Below are 18,747 nucleotides of genomic sequence, written 5' to 3' on the forward strand. Positions count from 1 at the left end.
AATGAGAAATGTTTATAGCCACAAATAACAGATTTATACAATGAAATGTAAAATAAATATCCACTCACCAGAGTCCACAAACGAAATTGGGTTGGATAACCACTCCCAGATATATTATGTTCTTCAATTCTACCGCGAAAGCGGTGGAAACTTTTAACGCCGTATTTTGATTGTCTCAAAGTCTCGTATACTCTTCAAACAATGGCAACCCTTCAATGCAACTTGCACTGGTCAACGTATAAGCAACGTTAGCCCTAGTGCAGAAAGAAATCACTCCGCGCGCAAAAGAAAATACATTTGTAGACTCATCAGGGAGTTTAATACCCAATGACGACCTAATTAAATATCAAATGATAACTTGTAAACCCCACGTTACTATTAATGTGAAATTTGAAGACAAACTAATCTTAGAACCAATTTTATAAGACGTACTACATTAAGGCAATGTAAGTACCTACGAAGCAGAGCAAAGTGGCTTGCCGCGTTAAAGGGGCTTTGAGTAATGAAAGTTGCCAGACCCCGACAGAAAATAGAACAATTATGGGAACAAATTATGGGAATAAATCAGTACATGGAAATGTAACAAAATCAAAAGCGCATTAAGTATATAAAATATGTTTTTACATGTGTTGAAAACTGTGTTTTGGTTCAAACTATTTTATTCCACAAAATTGATTACTGTGAACAGGGGTGGCTTATTGGACACAACGAAGAAAAACTATTACTTCAGGTACTTGTTAATATTTCTAACATTTATTTTAGAAAAAAAACGGTCACATTCGTCCAAAGCCATCGAATGTTACGGTCTTTCAATTTCATGTATTATGGTTGTCACTGTCTGTGACATTTATTTTTCAGCTCAACTAGTCATGTGTAACCCCTTTCATAAACTGTATTATGTTTACATTGCAGCAGTAGAGCATGACGGGCGCTAAGTGTGTTTGTTGGGAAAACTCATTGAATGTCTCCCCCATTTTCTTTTGTTATAGAGACGCTAACTCTAGCATCAAAGAGTTCATGGGATTCTGTGGCATTGCAGGATAGGGGTTATCCATTTTGGTTTGCGGTAATATCATGTGTACTTGCTGGGTAGATTATGTTTATGAAAGCTTAAAGATTATGATTATGAGAGCTTGTCTTGCTCTGTATTCAATCTACTACTGTGGAGTAGACTTGCGGAATTCAAGAGAGTCCTGCTTTTTAACTCTGGATGGGCGGAAGGTAGAAAAATCGGCCGGGCTACTACTTTAGCTTATTAACTTCACTACCAGCGGAGTGAGTTCTTAATTGGTCTCAACTTTTCGTTTAGCTTGCTCTAGTCATCGTCGAAGAGTTTTGAATAGTAGTAGATTTAAAAAAAAAAACATTTAATGCTCTGGATAGTTTGCCACTGCTGGGTCGAGCAACCTTTTTTACTGCGTGATGCATTGCTGAGATCGTTAAACAAGGTTTTCCTGAGTGCTTTTTATCAAAGGTATAAGGTAGAAACTAATATCATTAATTGCTTTGTCACTGTTGCTTTAATATTTACACACAGTGCACTATTTTATTGACCTGATTAAAGGTAAAGTATACATTTAATGTACTTTTTGTGCTTAAAAGCAGTGGACACTATTGGTAAATACTCAAAATAATGATTAGCGGAAAAACTTAGTTGGGAGATGTTGATAGTATAAAACATTTTGAGAAACGGCTCCCTCTGAAGTGACGGAATTTTCCGAGAAAGAAGTATTTTTCCACGAATTTGATTTCGAGACCTCCGATTTAGAATTTTGAGGTCTCGAAATCAAGCATCTGAAAGCACACAACTTCGTGTGACAAGGGTGTTTTTTCTTTCATAGTTATCTCGCAACTTCGACGACCAATTGAGCTCAAATTTTCACAAGTTTCTTATTTTATGCATATGTTGAGAAAGACCAAGTAGTGAGAAGACTGGTCTTTGACAATTACCAATAGTGTCCAGAGTCTTTAAGTGCCTCTATGGTATTGGGCCCAGTTCATTGTTTCTCGTGACTTTTTCAACTCTAGCTGGTTAACATACAACTTTAATTATTTTATTGCTTTGAATGTTTGTTCCCAAAATTTGTTAATGTGTATTTTGTTTTTAAGACAGAAGTTTTTCTGTTCCAAATTATTCTGCTTTGAAAACACGTAATGTCTGTATTTATCATAAGTATACTTGTTTTCTCGTGGCAAACATGTAGTCCTTCACTCAATCAAACATTTAAACAGCCTCGGCTCTATATGCATGGCAACTGCGTATTGACATTTCGATACGTGGTTGTTAACACAAACCTGATGTTTGGTTGTTTGCATTTTGTAACATTGTGGATTATTTCTTCATTTGTCGTATAAATCTACAGTAGTGTGACATGTAAGAGATGCTGAGTCTAGGTTTATATCGAGTCCTGACGCTAAGCTTTGGTATCAGTGAAATCCTGCTCTTTGGCGGGATATCATTCGGCTGGACCTCGCTCGTCTTCATCCTGAAGCAAGAGGGATACTTCAGTCACCTGTGTCCAGAAGCAACAAGGTCTCCCACCATCAACTCAACAGGAGCACCGGGTAATACCCCTAGCCAGGTGACAGTCTTTGGCCAGACAACACCGGCTTCCTTGGGAGTTGATGAGGTACCTTTGAGGGGTTTTCCAAGCTGCCCAGAGCAAGACGCCCAACTTCAGCTCATTTTCACCGTGGCTATCTTCTGTTATGAGTTTTTTCTCTTCCCGATGGGATTGATGTTGGATAAATTCGGAACGCTGTTCATGAGAATGCTGACAAGGTAAAGCGTTTCTTTCTGAATCAAACAACCTGGTATTTTTACCCTAGCAGAGTCTTTCTCATTCAGCCTTCGAGAAAGACTCTGCAAGGGTCGAAACGTCAGACCATTTTGCATTTATGCCTAGTACTTTTTGGTTTTGGCAAGTTGCAATCGGCAAATGGTATTTTCTAGTTTTAAATCATTCAGAATAGGAAAGCATGTGAAAGAATATTTATTAATGTATGTTTCAAGTTATGAAACCAAGAATGGCTCTATCAGTGAATGTAATATTGAGGAAACCGGTAAACAGACATGTAACTCACTCGGAATTTTCCTGATTTCTAAAACATGGTTGGGAAATTTAATCTCATTAAAAATCAATGATTTCTCCAGAAGACGATCACAGCATACTGATCGAAACGTCGAGTTGAAACCAAGGGTTCTTTACAGAACCAACCCCAACTCATTTAGAGATAGTCATTACATGGTGTTACCGCAAACCTTAATTCCATATCATTAGAAATCATTTGCAACCAAAGTTTTAAAGGAACGTTACAGAATTGGTAAGAAACAAAAATCGTAAAGATCACAGATTTACATAAACTTACATGGTCTAATGATGATGATAGTAGAAAACATCCCTTGAAATATTTCTGTCTGAAATATCATATTTGATGAGAAATAAATAATCTAACTTCGCGTTTGGAGTTTATCGCTCAGTGAGCGTTTTATTCATTTTTATTTTGGCATCGATGCAATGCAAAATTTGTAATCGGTTTTTCACTATTCTCTCATGACCCAGATGGCCGATCAATCTCAAACTTCTACAGATTTGTCAGTGTATGTATATGGGGATTACATAAAATGCTTACACTCCCAGCAACTGTTTTGTAAGCAAAAAACCAATTATGCAATGTTCCTTTAAAGGCACTGTACACGTTTTGTAATAATGTCAAAGACCAGTTGTTTTTTGGTGACCAGTTTGCTGTTAATGGTTGATGGTATAAAACATTGTGAGAAATGGCTCCCTCTGAAGTGCCATAGTTTTCGAGAGAGAAGTTATTTTCCACGAATTTGATTTCAAGACCTCAAGTTAGAACTTGAGGTCTCAAAATCAACTATCTAAACGCACACAACTTCAAGTGTGTCAAGGGTATTTTTTCTTTCATTATTATCTTGGAAGTTCAATGACCGATTGAGCTCAAATTTTCACAGGTTTGTTATTTAATGCATATGTTGAGATACAGCAAGATAGAAGACTGGTCTTTGACAATTACCAATGGTGTCCACTGCCTTTAAGCATTACAAACGTATTTTCATGACATTGATTTACTCATTTCTCAAAAACTACAGCACCTTAGTATTTTGAAGGGAAGTTTTCCACTATCATTATCTTCAAACCCTGTAAGTTTAATGTAAATCTATTGATATTTTGAAAAAGTACCCAAATCCTTTAAAGGTCATTGATTTACTCATTTCTCAAAAACTACAGCACCTTAGTATTTTGAAGGGAAGTTTTCCACTATCATTATCTTCAAACCCTGTAAGTTTAATGTAAATCTATTGATATTTTGAAAAAGTACCCAAATCCTTTAAAGGTTTGTTGTTTGGGCAAACTTGTTGAGCGCCAAAAACATAAACATTTTGTGGTTGTTTTTGTATGTATTTTTGACGCAGCTGTTTTTTGGTGACCAGTTTCCTGTTAGTTGCCTTCAGTTCTAGAGAGTCTACTAACGTCATCCTTCCAGCTATGTGTTTGTTGACAGTCGGTGGAATCGAACTGTTATTTGTTAATATGCAGGTAAGTTTATTTTATCATTTTTTTGTCTAAAGACACCGCACACCTTTGGTAATTGTCAAAGACCAGCCTTTTTACTTGGTGTATCTCAGCATATGCACAAAATAACAAACCTGTGAAAACTTGAACTCAATTAGTCGTCGAAGTTGCGAGACAGTAATGGACGAAAAAACACCCTTGTCACACGAAGTAATGTGCTTTCAGATGCTCGATTTCGTGACCTCAGGTCTCAAAATCAAATTCTAATATTTTAGTGGAAAGTTGCTTCTTTCTGAAAAACTATGTTACTATACAGGAAGCCGTTTCTCACAATGTTTTTACTCTCCACAGCTCTCCATTGCTTGTTGTCAAATCACTTTTTATGCTAACAATTATTTTGAGTAACTAAACTATTCTGGTGTGTTTCTTTCTGAAACTTTTATGCACATTATTGACAAGAGTGTGTGTTTTTTTTTTTTTTTTTGCAGATTTCAAACTTATTTGGAAGAAAGAAGTCCACCTTCATTTCTCTTCTATCTGGATGCTTTGGTTCGTCAGCATTTGTTTTTATCATCTTCAAGGTAATTTGCAAATTTAGATTAAACATCTAGAATATTTCATTCTCTCTTACTATTGGTAATTATCAAAGCCCAGTCTTCTCACTTGGTGTATCTCAACTTATGCATACAATAACAAACCTGTGAAAATTTGAGCTCATTTCGTCAAAGTTACGAGGTACTAATGAAAGGGAAAAAAACCTTGTCACATGGAGTTGTGTGCTTTCAGATGCCTGATTTCGAGACCTCAAATTCTAAATCTGAGGACTCAAAATCAAATTCTAAATCTGAGGTCTCAAAATCAAATTTGTGGAAATTACTTCTTTCTTAAAAACTATCTCACTCATTACCAAGTGAGTTTTTTATGCTAATAATTATTTTGAGTTCTTACCAATAGTGTCGACTGCCTTTAAGCATAATTAATAATCCTGCGAATAGTGATCAAAAATGAATTATTCCTTTGGATTGGCTGCAAGTGGTCAAACAAACTAATTTTATTAAAAACAGTTTTTTACTAGGTGATTCTTGGCATTACATCCGACCCAAATAATTTGGGACTTGGACTCAGACCTCGACAATTAGGACTGGGGCTCAAAGATTGAGGACGTTTTCAGTTTTGAATTGTTTTAGTGGAGCTTTCCTGTTATCGCAAAAGGTCTGTTCTTTTCCAGTTCGAGATTGTACCAATTCAAACTGCCAATATTTGCATCTTGCAATCAGGGAGATTTTGTACATCAATCGGGGAGATTTTTAGAATTTCATTCAACATGAACAGGGAAAAAAGTTTCAAAAACAAAATTGGAGAGCTTTTGAAATGTGTTCATTAGAACATGGAAAGATTGGTTGATTCTCAGGGAAAGATCCTATAGATCAAATCAGGGAGAAATGGCAGTTCTGCAACCTGTCCTTTAAAACCAAATATATCTCGTTCTTATTTTTCAGTTTGGCTACGAGCAATATGGCATCACACTTCAGACTTCATTCTTCATCTGGGCGGGGCTGTCCTCCATACTCTGTCTTAATACGATCTTACTTCCAAAGAGAGGGCATATCCCCTACCCACTGCCCCCCGACTACAGGAAGAAAATACCCATTAGCGATCTGGAAGGAGTTGATGGTACCTATACTTTCAAATCGGAGGATAGTCGAGCAGAAGATAATGGACGGTATTCTTCAGTGATGGGTAAAAAATTAGGAATATAAAATAAAAGCCCTAAAATGGTTTTGATACTTTAGTAGATAAAGTTTTTGGTGATGACCTGAATCCCTACTCACTATGAATAAAGATGTATGTAATATATTCAACCGGGCACCATCGACCTTTTCGCAAATTCCCATTGCGCAAACGCTAACTATCAAATGAGGGGCATGCTGGTCTAGCTAGCGGTCAACATTGATCGCTAGCTAGACCAGCATGCACCTCGCTTTCTTCTATCTTGTATCTTTCTCTCATTGTTTAGTTTATTGTTCTCTTTATGCACTAAGAGGCTTTTTGCATTAGGCGCTTTACAAATGTCTTATTATTGTTATTATAACCAAATGGAGAGTAGACAACCAAAGGGAGTTTCAGTTTTAGATGTGGGAGGAAAATCCCCAGAGAATGATTCAAGGGAAAGACCCACGCTGTCAGTTATGGACTGAAAACCCAATCAAGATTTAAACCTGGGTCCTAGAGGCGAAACGCGAGGAAAGAAACCACTACGCCAACCCAACGGCTTGTGAGTCAATTGTTGAATATAAACAGTTCAGCTTAAAAACAAAAAATGACATATTCCATATATGTTTAATAGGAATTACTATTTGGGTAAAGAACAATGTAATTTGTTATGTTCTTTTCTTTCACTCAACTGACAGATAACAACTGTCTTTCATTATGTTCGATACAGAAAAAAATAAAGCTCAGCTCAATAAAGATTTGGCCATTGAGGAAAACACATCATCAGACACTGAGCATCCAGAAACAGTGGACACTACATCAAAGGTGCCACATACATCAACAGAGGACATCTTATTATCACAGATACCATCCCCACCAATAGAGAACACCACATCAGAGATGCCACGCCTAGCAACAGATGACACTACATCATCACAAGAACCACACCCAGCAACCGATGACACTGCATCATCACACAAGCCACACCCAGCAACTGAGGATGCCACATCACCACATATGCCACACCCAGCAACGGATGACACTGCATCAACACAAGAACCACACCCAGCAACCGATGACACTGCATCATCACATAAGCAACACCGAGCAACAGATGATACAGCAACATCACAACAGCCACACCCGGCCACAAATGAAACCAGATCATCACAACAAGAGCCACTACCAGCAATAGATGACACAGCAACATCACAAGAGCCAAACCCAACAACAGATGATACCAAATCATCAGAGAGGCCACACCTAGCAACATCAGAGAAGCCAAACCCATCAATTGAAGACATCGAAGCACCCGTGTCCCAGGCCTCGTTAAAAAATGGGGCAAATCGTGGACAGGTGGCATCCCAAGCCACTACAGACACCTCAACAGACCACAGGACACAACAAGCCACAGAGACCAAACTCAATGAGACAACATCTGAAGAAATGGACTCCAAATCATCACAGGATATGGATCTCTCTATTACAGAAGTTACTTCTTGTGCACAAAGCGTGACTGAAGCCATGAAGAAGTTACGCTACCCGTCTCTCCGATCGTGTTTATTATCGTTACCTACACTCTTCCTACTCATCTGGTTCTCATTGCTTCAACTCAACATGTTCTTCTTTCTTGGGACGCTCAACCCAGACTTGGAGCGACTGACAAACAATGATCAATCTTTGGGTGAGTATAGATTGATAACAGTTATCACACAAGCGCGAGTTGCATTCGGACAAAATATAGCGCTTCTGAATTCCATTCCTAAAGGTACTGGACACTATTGGTAATTACTCAAAAACAATTTTTAGCATAAAAAATTACTTGGTAATGAGCAAAGGCGAGCTTTTGATAGTATAAAACATTGTGAGAAACGGCTCCCTCTGGAGTAGCGTATAGTTTTGAGAGAGAAGTAATTTCTCACTAAAAATATTAAAGATTACGGGCCTGAAACTTTGTTAATGTATCTTAAAGCACACATAATTATAAAGCAATGATGTTTTTTCTTTCGTTACTCTCTTGCAGCTTTGATGACCAATTGGGTAAAACAAATAAAAGATTTGTTATTTTTTTTGCATATGTTGAGATGCAGCAAGTTAGAATAAGCTGATCTTTGACAATTACCAAGGTTTCCAGTGTCTTTAAGGAGGAAGAAGGCAGAGTTGGGTACAGGATGCATAGATGCACTAAACTTGACACAAAATGGCGTGCCGTGTTAATTCACAACGTATAAGGAAAACCATGCAATTCATGCAATTTCGAGGCATGTTTGTTTGGATTGTTAGTTTCTGCTTTTAAAAAATCTTTCTTACCATAGCGATTTCATAACAAACAATTTCAAACACTTTTCATGGACCAATTTGCCGTATCTAAGGCAATGTGTCACTTTAATAATGACTTTAACCCTCTGTTTTATTTTTATTTGACATACAGTGAGTCAATATACGACAGCTTTGGCCTTCATCCAGGTTTCCGGTGTATTCATAGCGCCCCTCTGCGGACTTCTGCTGGATAGAAACAGAACCAAGAAGAGAATGGCAGGTAAATCAGTGTTGCTATCAACAAAACTAGTTTCTCTCTTAGAGACTGATACCTTGGATCATGATATAAGTGTTCATCGGATGGCATGGTTGGCTTGTGCGTAAAGCGCTCGCCTCTCACCAAGGTGACCCCAGTTCGATTACCGGTCGGGGCCATATGTGAGTTGAGTTGTGCGTTGGTTCTCTGCTGTGCCACGAGGGTTTTCCAGACTATCCGGTTTTCCTCCCTCGGGAAAAAATCAAACACTTTCAATCTTGGCTGTGCTCCGTGGTCGTAACGGGTTGATGTGGCTGGCAGCTGAAGGCCTGCTCCTTGAACATGTTTTAGCCGCGTCCTTCACAACTCAGCTCTTAGCTGCAAGTAAAGATTTTTTGTTCGGGGGTGCCAGTCAAAAGCATACAACCATTAAAAATGCTTTGTCAGATATTTTTTTGTTAAATGGATTTTTTGGAGTGAATGGTTTTTCAAAGAGTATCACCCGCTCTAACGAAAAAAGTTTAGCTTTTACTTTTAACGGTCAGGAACCATGACAAAAGTTTAAAACGTTTCTTATAAAACGCATAAGAATTGGCCACGTGATATATTGTCAGGATCCCGACAAAAACTAATTTTGAGCTCTTTATTTCACTGCTACTAATAATTGGCAGACTTTTTCGAGCAATGGCTTAAATGAAAGCTTGTAACTTTCTCGACCCCCATCAAAATACCTATTTAATTGTAAATCAAAATTTTTCGGTCAAATCGGCCAAAAATCTGACATAGCATCTTTAACTGCCATGTAGCCAGGGATCACACCCGAATTTACAATACAACCTGGGAAGCGGCAGCAAAGGGATCACCTAAAGGGATGCAACTTTTTACAAAAGTGAAAAACAACTATTGGCAGTGCAATCTTCAATCATGATTTTCTCAAAACGTGGATTTAGGTCACTTCATGGGAAGTGGCAGCAGCAGAGTGTGGGTTCAAAAACCAGTTATGAGACTTGTGCCCTCGAGCAAGTCACTTACAGACACTGGACACTATTGGTAATTGTCAAAGACCAGCCATCTCACTTGGTGTATCTCAACATGTACATAAAATAGTAAACCTGTGGAAATTTGAGCTCAATCGGTCAACGAAGTTGCGAGATAATAATGAAAGAAAAAACACCCTTGTCACGCGAAGATGTGTCAGCTTTCGGATGCTTGATTTCGAGACCTCAAATTTTAAATCTGAAGTCTCAAAATCAAATTTGTGGAAAATTAACTTCTTTCTCGAAAACTAAGTCACTTCGGATGGAGCCGTTTCTCACAATGTTTTATACCATCAACTTCTCCCCTTTACTCGTACCAAGGGAGGTTTAGTAATTAGCAATAGTATCCACTGCCTTCAAACATATTGTTTTGTAAATTAATGTTTGGAAGGTAGTGCATTCTGCTCTACCAGTCTCCTAGTTGCCTACATCATTATATGGAATTTAAAGGGGCAACCCTGTTTCAGCTTCAGTAGTAGGTGACAACTTGCCCATAGTGGCAGTTGATTTGGGTGGATATAGCCAAGAGTAGTATAGTTTTAGTAGCCTCTCGCTTTGAATTGCCCACAAGCCTTGTTATATCTTATAAGTACTTTCCAGGTTTGTTTTGCTTTGTACAAGGCATCCCAGCCTACAATTCTTTGCTTTAAATGGGTCATGCCTCCATACAGTTTCAGTCTCTATAGAATCAAATTGTTATATTTTTATGGAAGTAAATATTGACTGATTTGATTTGATTTGATTTGATTTGATTTGATTTGATTTGATTTGATTTGATTTGATTTGATTTGATTTGATTTGATTTGATTTGATTTGATTTGATTTGATTTGATTTGATTTGATTTGATTTGATTTGATTTGATTTGATTTGATTTGATTTGATTTGATTTGATTTGATTTGATTTGATTTGATTTGATTTGATTTGATTTGATTTGATTTGATTTGATTTGATTTGATTTGATTTGATTTGATTTGATTTGATTTGATTTGATTTGATTTGATTTGATTTGATTTGATTTGATTTGATTTGATTTGATTTGATTTGATTTGATTTGATTTGATTTGATTTGATTTGATTTGATTTGATTTGATTTGATTTGATTTGATTTGATTTGATTTGATTTGATTTGATTTGATTTGATTTGATTTGATTTGATTTGATTTGATTTGATTTGATTTGATTTGATTTGATTTGATTTGATTTGATTTGATTTGATTTGATTTGATTTGATTTGATTTGATTTGATTTGATTTGATTTGATTTGATTTGATTTGATTTGATTTGATTTGATTTGATTTGATTTGATTTGATTTGATTTGATTTGATTTGATTTGATTTGATTTGATTTGATTTGATTTGATTTGATTTGATTTGATTTGATTTGATTTGATTTGATTTGATTTGATTTGATTTGATTTGATTTGATTTGATTTGATTTGATTTGATTTGATTTGATTTGATTTGATTTGATTTGATTTGATTTGATTTGATTTGATTTGATTTGATTTGATTTGATTTGATTTGATTTGATTTGATTTGATTTGATTTGATTTGATTTGATTTGATTTGATTTGATTTGATTTGATTTGATTTGATTTGATTTGATTTGATTTGATTTGATTTGATAGGCAATATCACATTGTAAAAAAAACATACAGTCTGTGTACAAAAAAAAATTAAGGTGACGAGTTGATTGATTGAGTGTTTGTTTTGATTTACAGGTGGTAAGAGGGGTCCATACCAGGATCTGCTCGACAGCTGCATAGTGTATGCGTTGACAACTTTCATGTACATTGCATTTAATGCAACTATGTTAGTCACAGTAATTGAAGTGCGGTATGCATCTTTCCTGCTCCATGCCTTCTCAAGGGGCTTTATGTACTCGCTGGTAGTCACAGGATGTGCCCTGTTGTGAGTATAATAGTCATGAGATTTCTCCAGTTTTAACCAGAAAAACATTGGTTTTAAACCCCCACCCCCAAAAAAATTAATGAAAATAAAATATAAAAAAAACAAAATAGAATTATTTGATATTATAACTTAGATTAAAGTTCATAAAATTAAGATTACAATCATTTGGAACCCTGCAGATTGTAGAGAAGGTCTTATAAACCAAAGATAAATGTACACAGGCTTTGCACTCTGAAGCTTTCGCACTCTCGCAAGCTTTCACGCTTTGTGTTCTCAAGCTTTTACGTTTTGTATCCATAATTTAGGGGGCTTTTTTTCAACAGCCTATCACACTGTTGGTAAGAGGCAAAAACAAAAAGGAATGAAGATGTTTTTCTCAAAATGACCACCCGACACATTTTTTCAGACAAACAGCAAGGCTATTTTTCAAAATTAAGTTATTATGCTAAAATCGTTTTAATATATCCTCTCTTTTTTTCATTAAAAAAACGGTATCTACGTAAGCTGAAAGTCTGAGGCAACCTAAAAAAAAGGTCAGGCCTTTTGTTGCCTAGAGCCCAATTTCATAGCGCTGCTAAGCACACACATTTGCTAAGCATGAAATTTCTTTCTTGATAAAAACAGGATTACCAACCAAGTTTCCACTGGTTGCATATTGCTTGTTACTGGTATTCAGCTGTTGTTTGCTTTTCCCCTGAAAATCACATGGAAATTTGGCGGGTAATCCTGTTTTTATCAAGAAAGAAATTTCATGCTTAGCAAATTTTTGTGCTTAGCAGCTCTATGAAATTGGGCCCTGGTTTTAGCCTTGGTGCCCCTTCAAAAGTTTATCATAGACTTTAAGATTCTCCAATAGAAATTGGCCTTGCCCTGTCAAAGATGGAATGCGAGACCTGGGCCCAATTTCATAGCGCTGCTTAGCGGCCAGTTTTGTGCTTACTGCACGACTTCCATTTCATAGCGCTGCTAACCGTAAGCACACGAAAAGGCATGCTAACCTTCCGGTGCTTACCGCACAAAAATAAATGACGTCACGATGCAAATCCATGGTAAACACGCAATATGGCCGCCCAAGTTTTCTGCTAACCTGTGAAATACGCTAACGCTTAAGCAAATTTTTCTGCTACAGTTGAAGCACAAAAATTTGCTTAGCGTTAAGCAGCGCTATCAAATTGGGCCCTGAAGGGTGCTTGCTAAGTGATTCCAGAACATGGGGATAAAACTCCTAGTCTGACACGATGAGTGCTCTCTGGGTTTGTTTGAGTGCACTACGAAAAAGCTCTTCCTTTGGATTGCCTCAAACTGGTTGCCTGTAAAATGCCTTGTGTTACAGAGACACTTTCTGAACAGAACAAAAATTAAAAGTTCACAGATTTACAAATAACTTACAGGGTTTACAGAAGGTAATGATGAAAGACTTCTCTTGAAATATTATTCCATGAAATGCTTTACTGTTTGAGAAAACATTAAAACAATATCAATTCTCGATAGCAAGAATTACGGATTTATTTTGAACACATGTCATGACATGGCGAAATGTGCAGAAACAAAGGTGGGTTTTCCCGTTATTTTTTCCCGACTCCGATGACCGATTGAGCCTAAATTTTCACAGGTTTGTTATTTTATATATAAATTATGATACACGAAGTGTGGGCTTTTGGACAATACTGTTTACCGAAAGTGTACAATGGCTTTAATAATGTTTCCCATATACTGCTGCCTTTGAATAGGCCATCTTACACTGTGGCACCTTACATTTATATTATTATCGCAATTTGTTATTTTTATTTTTTCTCTGTATTTTTCAGTTTCCCAATCCAGTATTATGGCAGTACAACCGGCCTAGTGCAATCTCTGGCCTCCTTAGTGGGTCTGATCCAGAGACCTCTGTTTACCCTTCTACAGAACCGTCTGAACAACGATCCATTCTGGGTAAGTTTTATTACTTCTTCTGTAAACACTTCACGTCAGTGTTTTTAAAGACTTTCTGTGCTCACCTTTTTGGAACTTCTTGAGTGAGTGTTTTACTTCGAAAATATCCTTGCCACAATGAAACTTTTTTTTTCTTTTTTTTTTCTGCAAGTCGCCTGACACACAAGGCCTGAAGGCCACTTCAAGGTGTGGGCTACAATTACTTTTCCAGAGGCCATTGCCACCTACTCCTAGGGCTGAAACAGGGTTACCCCTTTTACAGTCCATAAGAGTAAGCTAAACATAATAATAAACTTGTTGATTCAACCATATAATAATTCTCTTATGAAAAAGAATCAGCTCTGAAAAAAAAAACGGTTTGGTTTATAAAACGTTTCTAACAGTATACTCTTCAGGAGATCAACACTCGCTTAAAAGAGAATTTTAAAGGGAAGGTACGCATTTGGTCATCATCAAAGACCAGTGTTCTCACTTGGTGTATCCCATCATAAGCATAAAATAACAAGCCGGTGAAAATTTGGGCTCAATCGGTCATCGAAGTCGGAGAAAATTATGAAAGAAAAAACACCCTTGTGTGCTTTCAGATAGGAATAAAAGACTTCTAGCTAGAAGTCTTTTATTATTTAAGTGAGAAATTACCTCTTTCTCAAAAACTAGATACTTCAGAGGGAGTTGTTCCCAACAATGTTTTATACTATCAACAGCTCTCCAGTGCTCGTTACCAAGTCAGTTTTTAAGTTAATATTTGTTTTGAGTAACTATCAAACGTGTACCTTCCCTTTAACATGGTTGTACCTGCAAGTTTACTATTATTTGCAGTTTATTCTTATCCTTCACACTATGCAAAGCTTTATGGTAATTACTCAAAATAATTTTAAGCATAAAATTACTTTGTAACGAGTAATGGGGAGTGGTTGGTAGTATAAAACATTGTGAGAAACGGCTCCCTCTGAAGTGGAGTAGTTTTCAAGACAGAGGTAATTTTCCTTGAATTTGATTTCAAGACCTCAGATTTAAAATTTGAGGTCTCGAAATCAAGCATCTGAAAAGCACACAACTTTGTGTGACAATAGTTATCTCTCAACTTCGATGACCAATTGACCTCAAATTTTAACAGGTTTGTTATTTATGCATGTGTTGAGATACAGCAAGTGAGAATACTGGTCTTTGACAATAACCAATAGTGTCCAGTGTCTTTAAAAATTTACCAAGTCGGTTTCCCTCGTTGTGTCAAGTTTGTATTCTCTCATATGACAGATTTACATTGGCCTGATTGTGCTGAACGTCATCACTTTCTTCTTTCCAATCTACATCTACATCTACGCTAAGAATAGCTCCAAATGGGCAGTCAAGTTACAAGACAGCGCCAAGAAAGAACTCACACTTACAGACATGTGATCATATGTGAACTTAGTCTCAGGTACCTATTAGCATGAAATTCCACCAGTACTTGGGTATGAACTTCTTGAGATGGACACCAGTAAATAATCATTTTTGTTTAGTATAATTATTATTTTAGGTTTTCCTGGCCAATAGACCCCTTGAATGTGACGTCACATACTTAAAATGCGCCCTTACTGGGCTTAAAGGAGACAATGATTGGATGATAGCTGTTCTCTGTGTAGTGTTTTGCGTTATGCATGGGGTCTATTTCAATAAAAATTCATTCAATTTCATTAATTTTAAAATGTATTCAATTCTGTATTCTTACACACATTTTTTAATTTTTTTTATGAAAGTCGCCAGACACACAAGGCCTGAAGGCCACTTCAAGGTGTGGGCTACAATCATTTTTGTTTTCGAGAGGCCGTTGCCACCTACTCTTAGGGCTGAAACAGGGTTACCCCTTTTACAGTCCATACGGATGTAGGCTTGGGTATCATCAGTCCGAAGCCTGGCCGATAGAGCAGAAAGCACTACCTCCCCAATTTTACGAAGCAAGTGTCACGACCGGGATTCGAACCCACACTCTGCTGATCAAACACCATAGCGTGAATCCGGTGCTCTTAACCGCTCGGCCATGACATGCCACATGATTTTGTTCTGTTCATTCAAGGTCTTTTCAGTCATTCTATCTCATTTATAGTTATTCAAGACTATTCTTTCACCATTCGTTAATTGAATTTCTACTTTCTACTTACACTTGATGAAATTGAACGGTTGACCAGCTCTTGCCGCTGGCTTTTAAGAAATTGAATGAGTCTTCAGCCTTATGAAATTGAATGATCTGGACTTCGTCTCGGTAAAATTATCAAGAACCAGGACTCGTTGGGATTAAACCCCTCTAGTTGAAAACCCCTTCACCACATTTTGATTCCCTTATTATTATCATTTATAATAAATTATGTAAATGGTGCTCCTTATCCGCTGTATGTTTGACTACGTGAGGGCGCTCTTAAAGATAATGTTATTGCAATTCCGGTGGTAAATTCATTCATAACCAACACGGCTAGTTATAACTGGAACACATTACCATCACAGGCATCACATTTATCACAGACCTTTAAAGAGCTGTGATTAACCAACTCAAAAGCAACTTAAAACTACGGAGCATAAAAAGACAGATCGACAGTGATAAAACTGTGCAGCAAATCGCAGCAAACATTATTAAGAGCGCCCTCACCCGGTCAAAAATATGGCAAATTATGTTTTGATACTTTGCTGAGATTTAAAGATTTAAGGTGTCATTGGAGAGTTTATTTTTGTACAACTCAAAATATGCAAACAGCAAGAGCAACTGAGGTAACTTAATCCAGCCTGTGAGTTCTTTTTCATTATTCAAATTTTCTTCCAGAATTTCAACACATAGAGGAACCTGAACGCATTTTGTACTTAGTTTAGCTTCCAGAAAGACTCTACACTAGGGTCGAAACGTCCGGTTTAATTACTTTTAGTTCATTAAATTTTCCTTTATGATGAGAATTGTGTTTTTTTAAACAGTGTTGTGTGCAAATATTTAGCCAAAGGTTTAGAATAAGCCAGATATAACCAAAATGAGGGTTCATGTGAGGGCAGAGATGGTTCTTGTGATTGATTTAACTTGGTGTATTACATATTTTGAGGCACTTGCTGTATACTCTAAGGAATAAGATGATTTGCCCATTGATAGAGGTAATAATGCTGGAAAAGCAACGACTGGCCCATTGATAGGGGTAATAATGCTAGAGGAAAAAATTGACAAATCTGTTTGGAATTGTGCTTTTTAAAGGCAGTGGACACTATTGGTAATTACTCAAAATAATTATTAGCATAAAACCTTTCTTGGTGACAAGTAATGGGGAGAGGTTGTTGGTATAAAACTTTGTGAGAAACGGCTCCCTCTGAAGTACCATAGTTTTGGAGAAAGAAGTAATTTTCCACGAATTTGATTTCGAGACCTCAAGTTTAGAACTGGAGGTCTCGAAATCGAACCTCCAAACGCACACAATTTCGTTTGACAAGGGTGTTTTCTTCTTTCATTATTATCTCGCAACTTTGATGACTGATTGAGCTCAAATTTTCACAGGTTTGTTATTTAATGCGTATGTTGAGCATGAGGTACACCAACTGTGAAGGCTAGTCTTTGACAATTACCAATAGTGTCCACTGCCTTTAAGAGTCAAACCAAGTCGCAAATACCCTCTCACCTCCAGATTTAAGCACAGTCATGTGCCATAACCTCACCGGATTACTTAAAGACACTGGACACTTGGTAATTACCGAAAGTGTCTAGTGCCTTTAAAGACCTGGACACTATTGGTAATTGTCAAAGACCAGTCTTCTCACTTGGTGTATCTCAACATATGCATAAAATAACAAACCTGTGAAAATTTGAGCTCAATTGGTCATTGAAGTTGCAAGAAATGAAAGCAAAGACATAATTTTTGCATTACTTTGTGTGCTTTTTTATTCAGGCCTGAGTGAAAAATACCTCTTTCTCAAAATCTATGTTACTTTAGAGGAAGTTGTTTCACAATGTTTATACTATCAACAGCTCTCCATTGCTCGTTACCAAGTAAGTTTTTATGCTAATATTTATTTTGAGTCATTACCAATAGTGTCCAGTGCCTTTAACAAATTATTGTGATATTTTTATCTTTATACAAATTGAGTTTTATGTTTTTATTACTGTAACTAACTTTTTATATTTTACAGTAATTTATTGGGTTTTGTTTATTTTATTGTTCATGTTCAATCACTTTGCCATTCAGCCTCTATGCTGAAAGAAATATTTTTGAATATAAACCAAAAATAATAGTAATGATTTTGATATCCAATAAAATATGTTTCTTTGTTTATTTTATGTGTCACTTGTGATTTAATGTTTACAACACAAAAATTAATCTCATATCATTTTTTATTTCCAAAACAAGTGAGACTGGAAGATAATTTCGTTATGTCATGCGCTTCTCATTGAATATATGGGACGCAGAAGCGCTATATTTTTCCAGATTCCACTCGCGCTTGTGTGATAACTTCTAATATATGTTGGAAAACCAAATTACATTCAACTATTATTTTTAATTCCAGAAAAATATGAAAGACGCATTAGGTCAAGTATTTGAGATGTCATGCCTTTTTTAAATGAAATGCTAACATCAACCTTAAAAAGTCGGTAAAAAAAATTCAGGGCTGGGGTTAGGGTTGGCTAGGAAAGGGTCAGGCATAGATATGGTTGGAGCTAGGGTTAGGGTTAGGCATTTTTAGGGTTAGCTGGTTGGGGCAATTTAGAAATTTAGGGATTATTTAACATTACTTTGACCATTTGAGTTCACTGGAGGTTAGGGCGATTTAGAAATTCAGTGTTAGGGATAGAGTCGGATATTAATATTTGGCCACAAGTTAATATTTGATGGAAAATCCCTTTTCCTGACACTAACCCCTCGTACCACCACTGGAAGTTATCACTCGCGCTTACCCCAACCTCAGAGTTGTAATAACTCAAGGTAATAGAAACAATCTTCTTAGGCCTTAATCCATTCCTGACCCCCCCCCCCCCCCACAACCCAGTTTTCTCCACCCTTCTAAAAATCTAACTGTCACTCCCTACCACCTTTTTTTCCAAAACATCATAACAGCTAGACTTGCGGTCAAGACGTTAAATGTCCAACAGCTGCGAA

The 18,747-nt window shown here is 36.7% G+C and overlaps 1 protein-coding gene across 1 annotated transcript; it reads left to right on the forward strand.

Moving 5' to 3' along the window:
• Positions 1-1,072: 1,072 nt before the first annotated feature.
• On the forward strand, positions 1,073-16,016 carry LOC139938420 (equilibrative nucleobase transporter 1-like). Its single transcript, XM_071933928.1, has 10 exons — positions 1,073-1,275; positions 2,364-2,782; positions 4,439-4,562; positions 5,027-5,119; positions 6,038-6,278; positions 6,982-7,935; positions 8,683-8,790; positions 11,527-11,716; positions 13,525-13,648; positions 14,906-16,016. Exons 2-10 carry the CDS (start codon positions 2,382-2,384, stop codon positions 15,044-15,046), a joined length of 2,376 nt encoding a protein of 791 aa, XP_071790029.1. The 5' UTR covers positions 1,073-1,275; positions 2,364-2,381; the 3' UTR covers positions 15,047-16,016.
• Positions 16,017-18,747: the final 2,731 nt, after the last annotated feature.

The sequence above is a fragment of the Asterias amurensis genome, chromosome 6 (assembly GCF_032118995.1).
Source record: "Asterias amurensis chromosome 6, ASM3211899v1".
NCBI lineage: Eukaryota > Metazoa > Echinodermata > Asteroidea > Forcipulatida > Asteriidae > Asterias > Asterias amurensis.

Bases quoted from the DNA above. Each gene is read 5' to 3' on its own strand.
- LOC139938420 (XM_071933928.1), top strand. From the start codon at position 2,382: ATGCTGAGTCTAGGTTTATATCGAGTCCTGACGCTAAGCTTTGGTATC. The intron at 7,936-8,682 runs GTGAGTATAGAT...TTTGACATACAG, and splicing joins AAACAATGATCAATCTTTGG to TGAGTCAATATACGACAGCT. The intron at 11,717-13,524 runs GTGAGTATAATA...TGTATTTTTCAG, and splicing joins GTCACAGGATGTGCCCTGTT to TTTCCCAATCCAGTATTATG.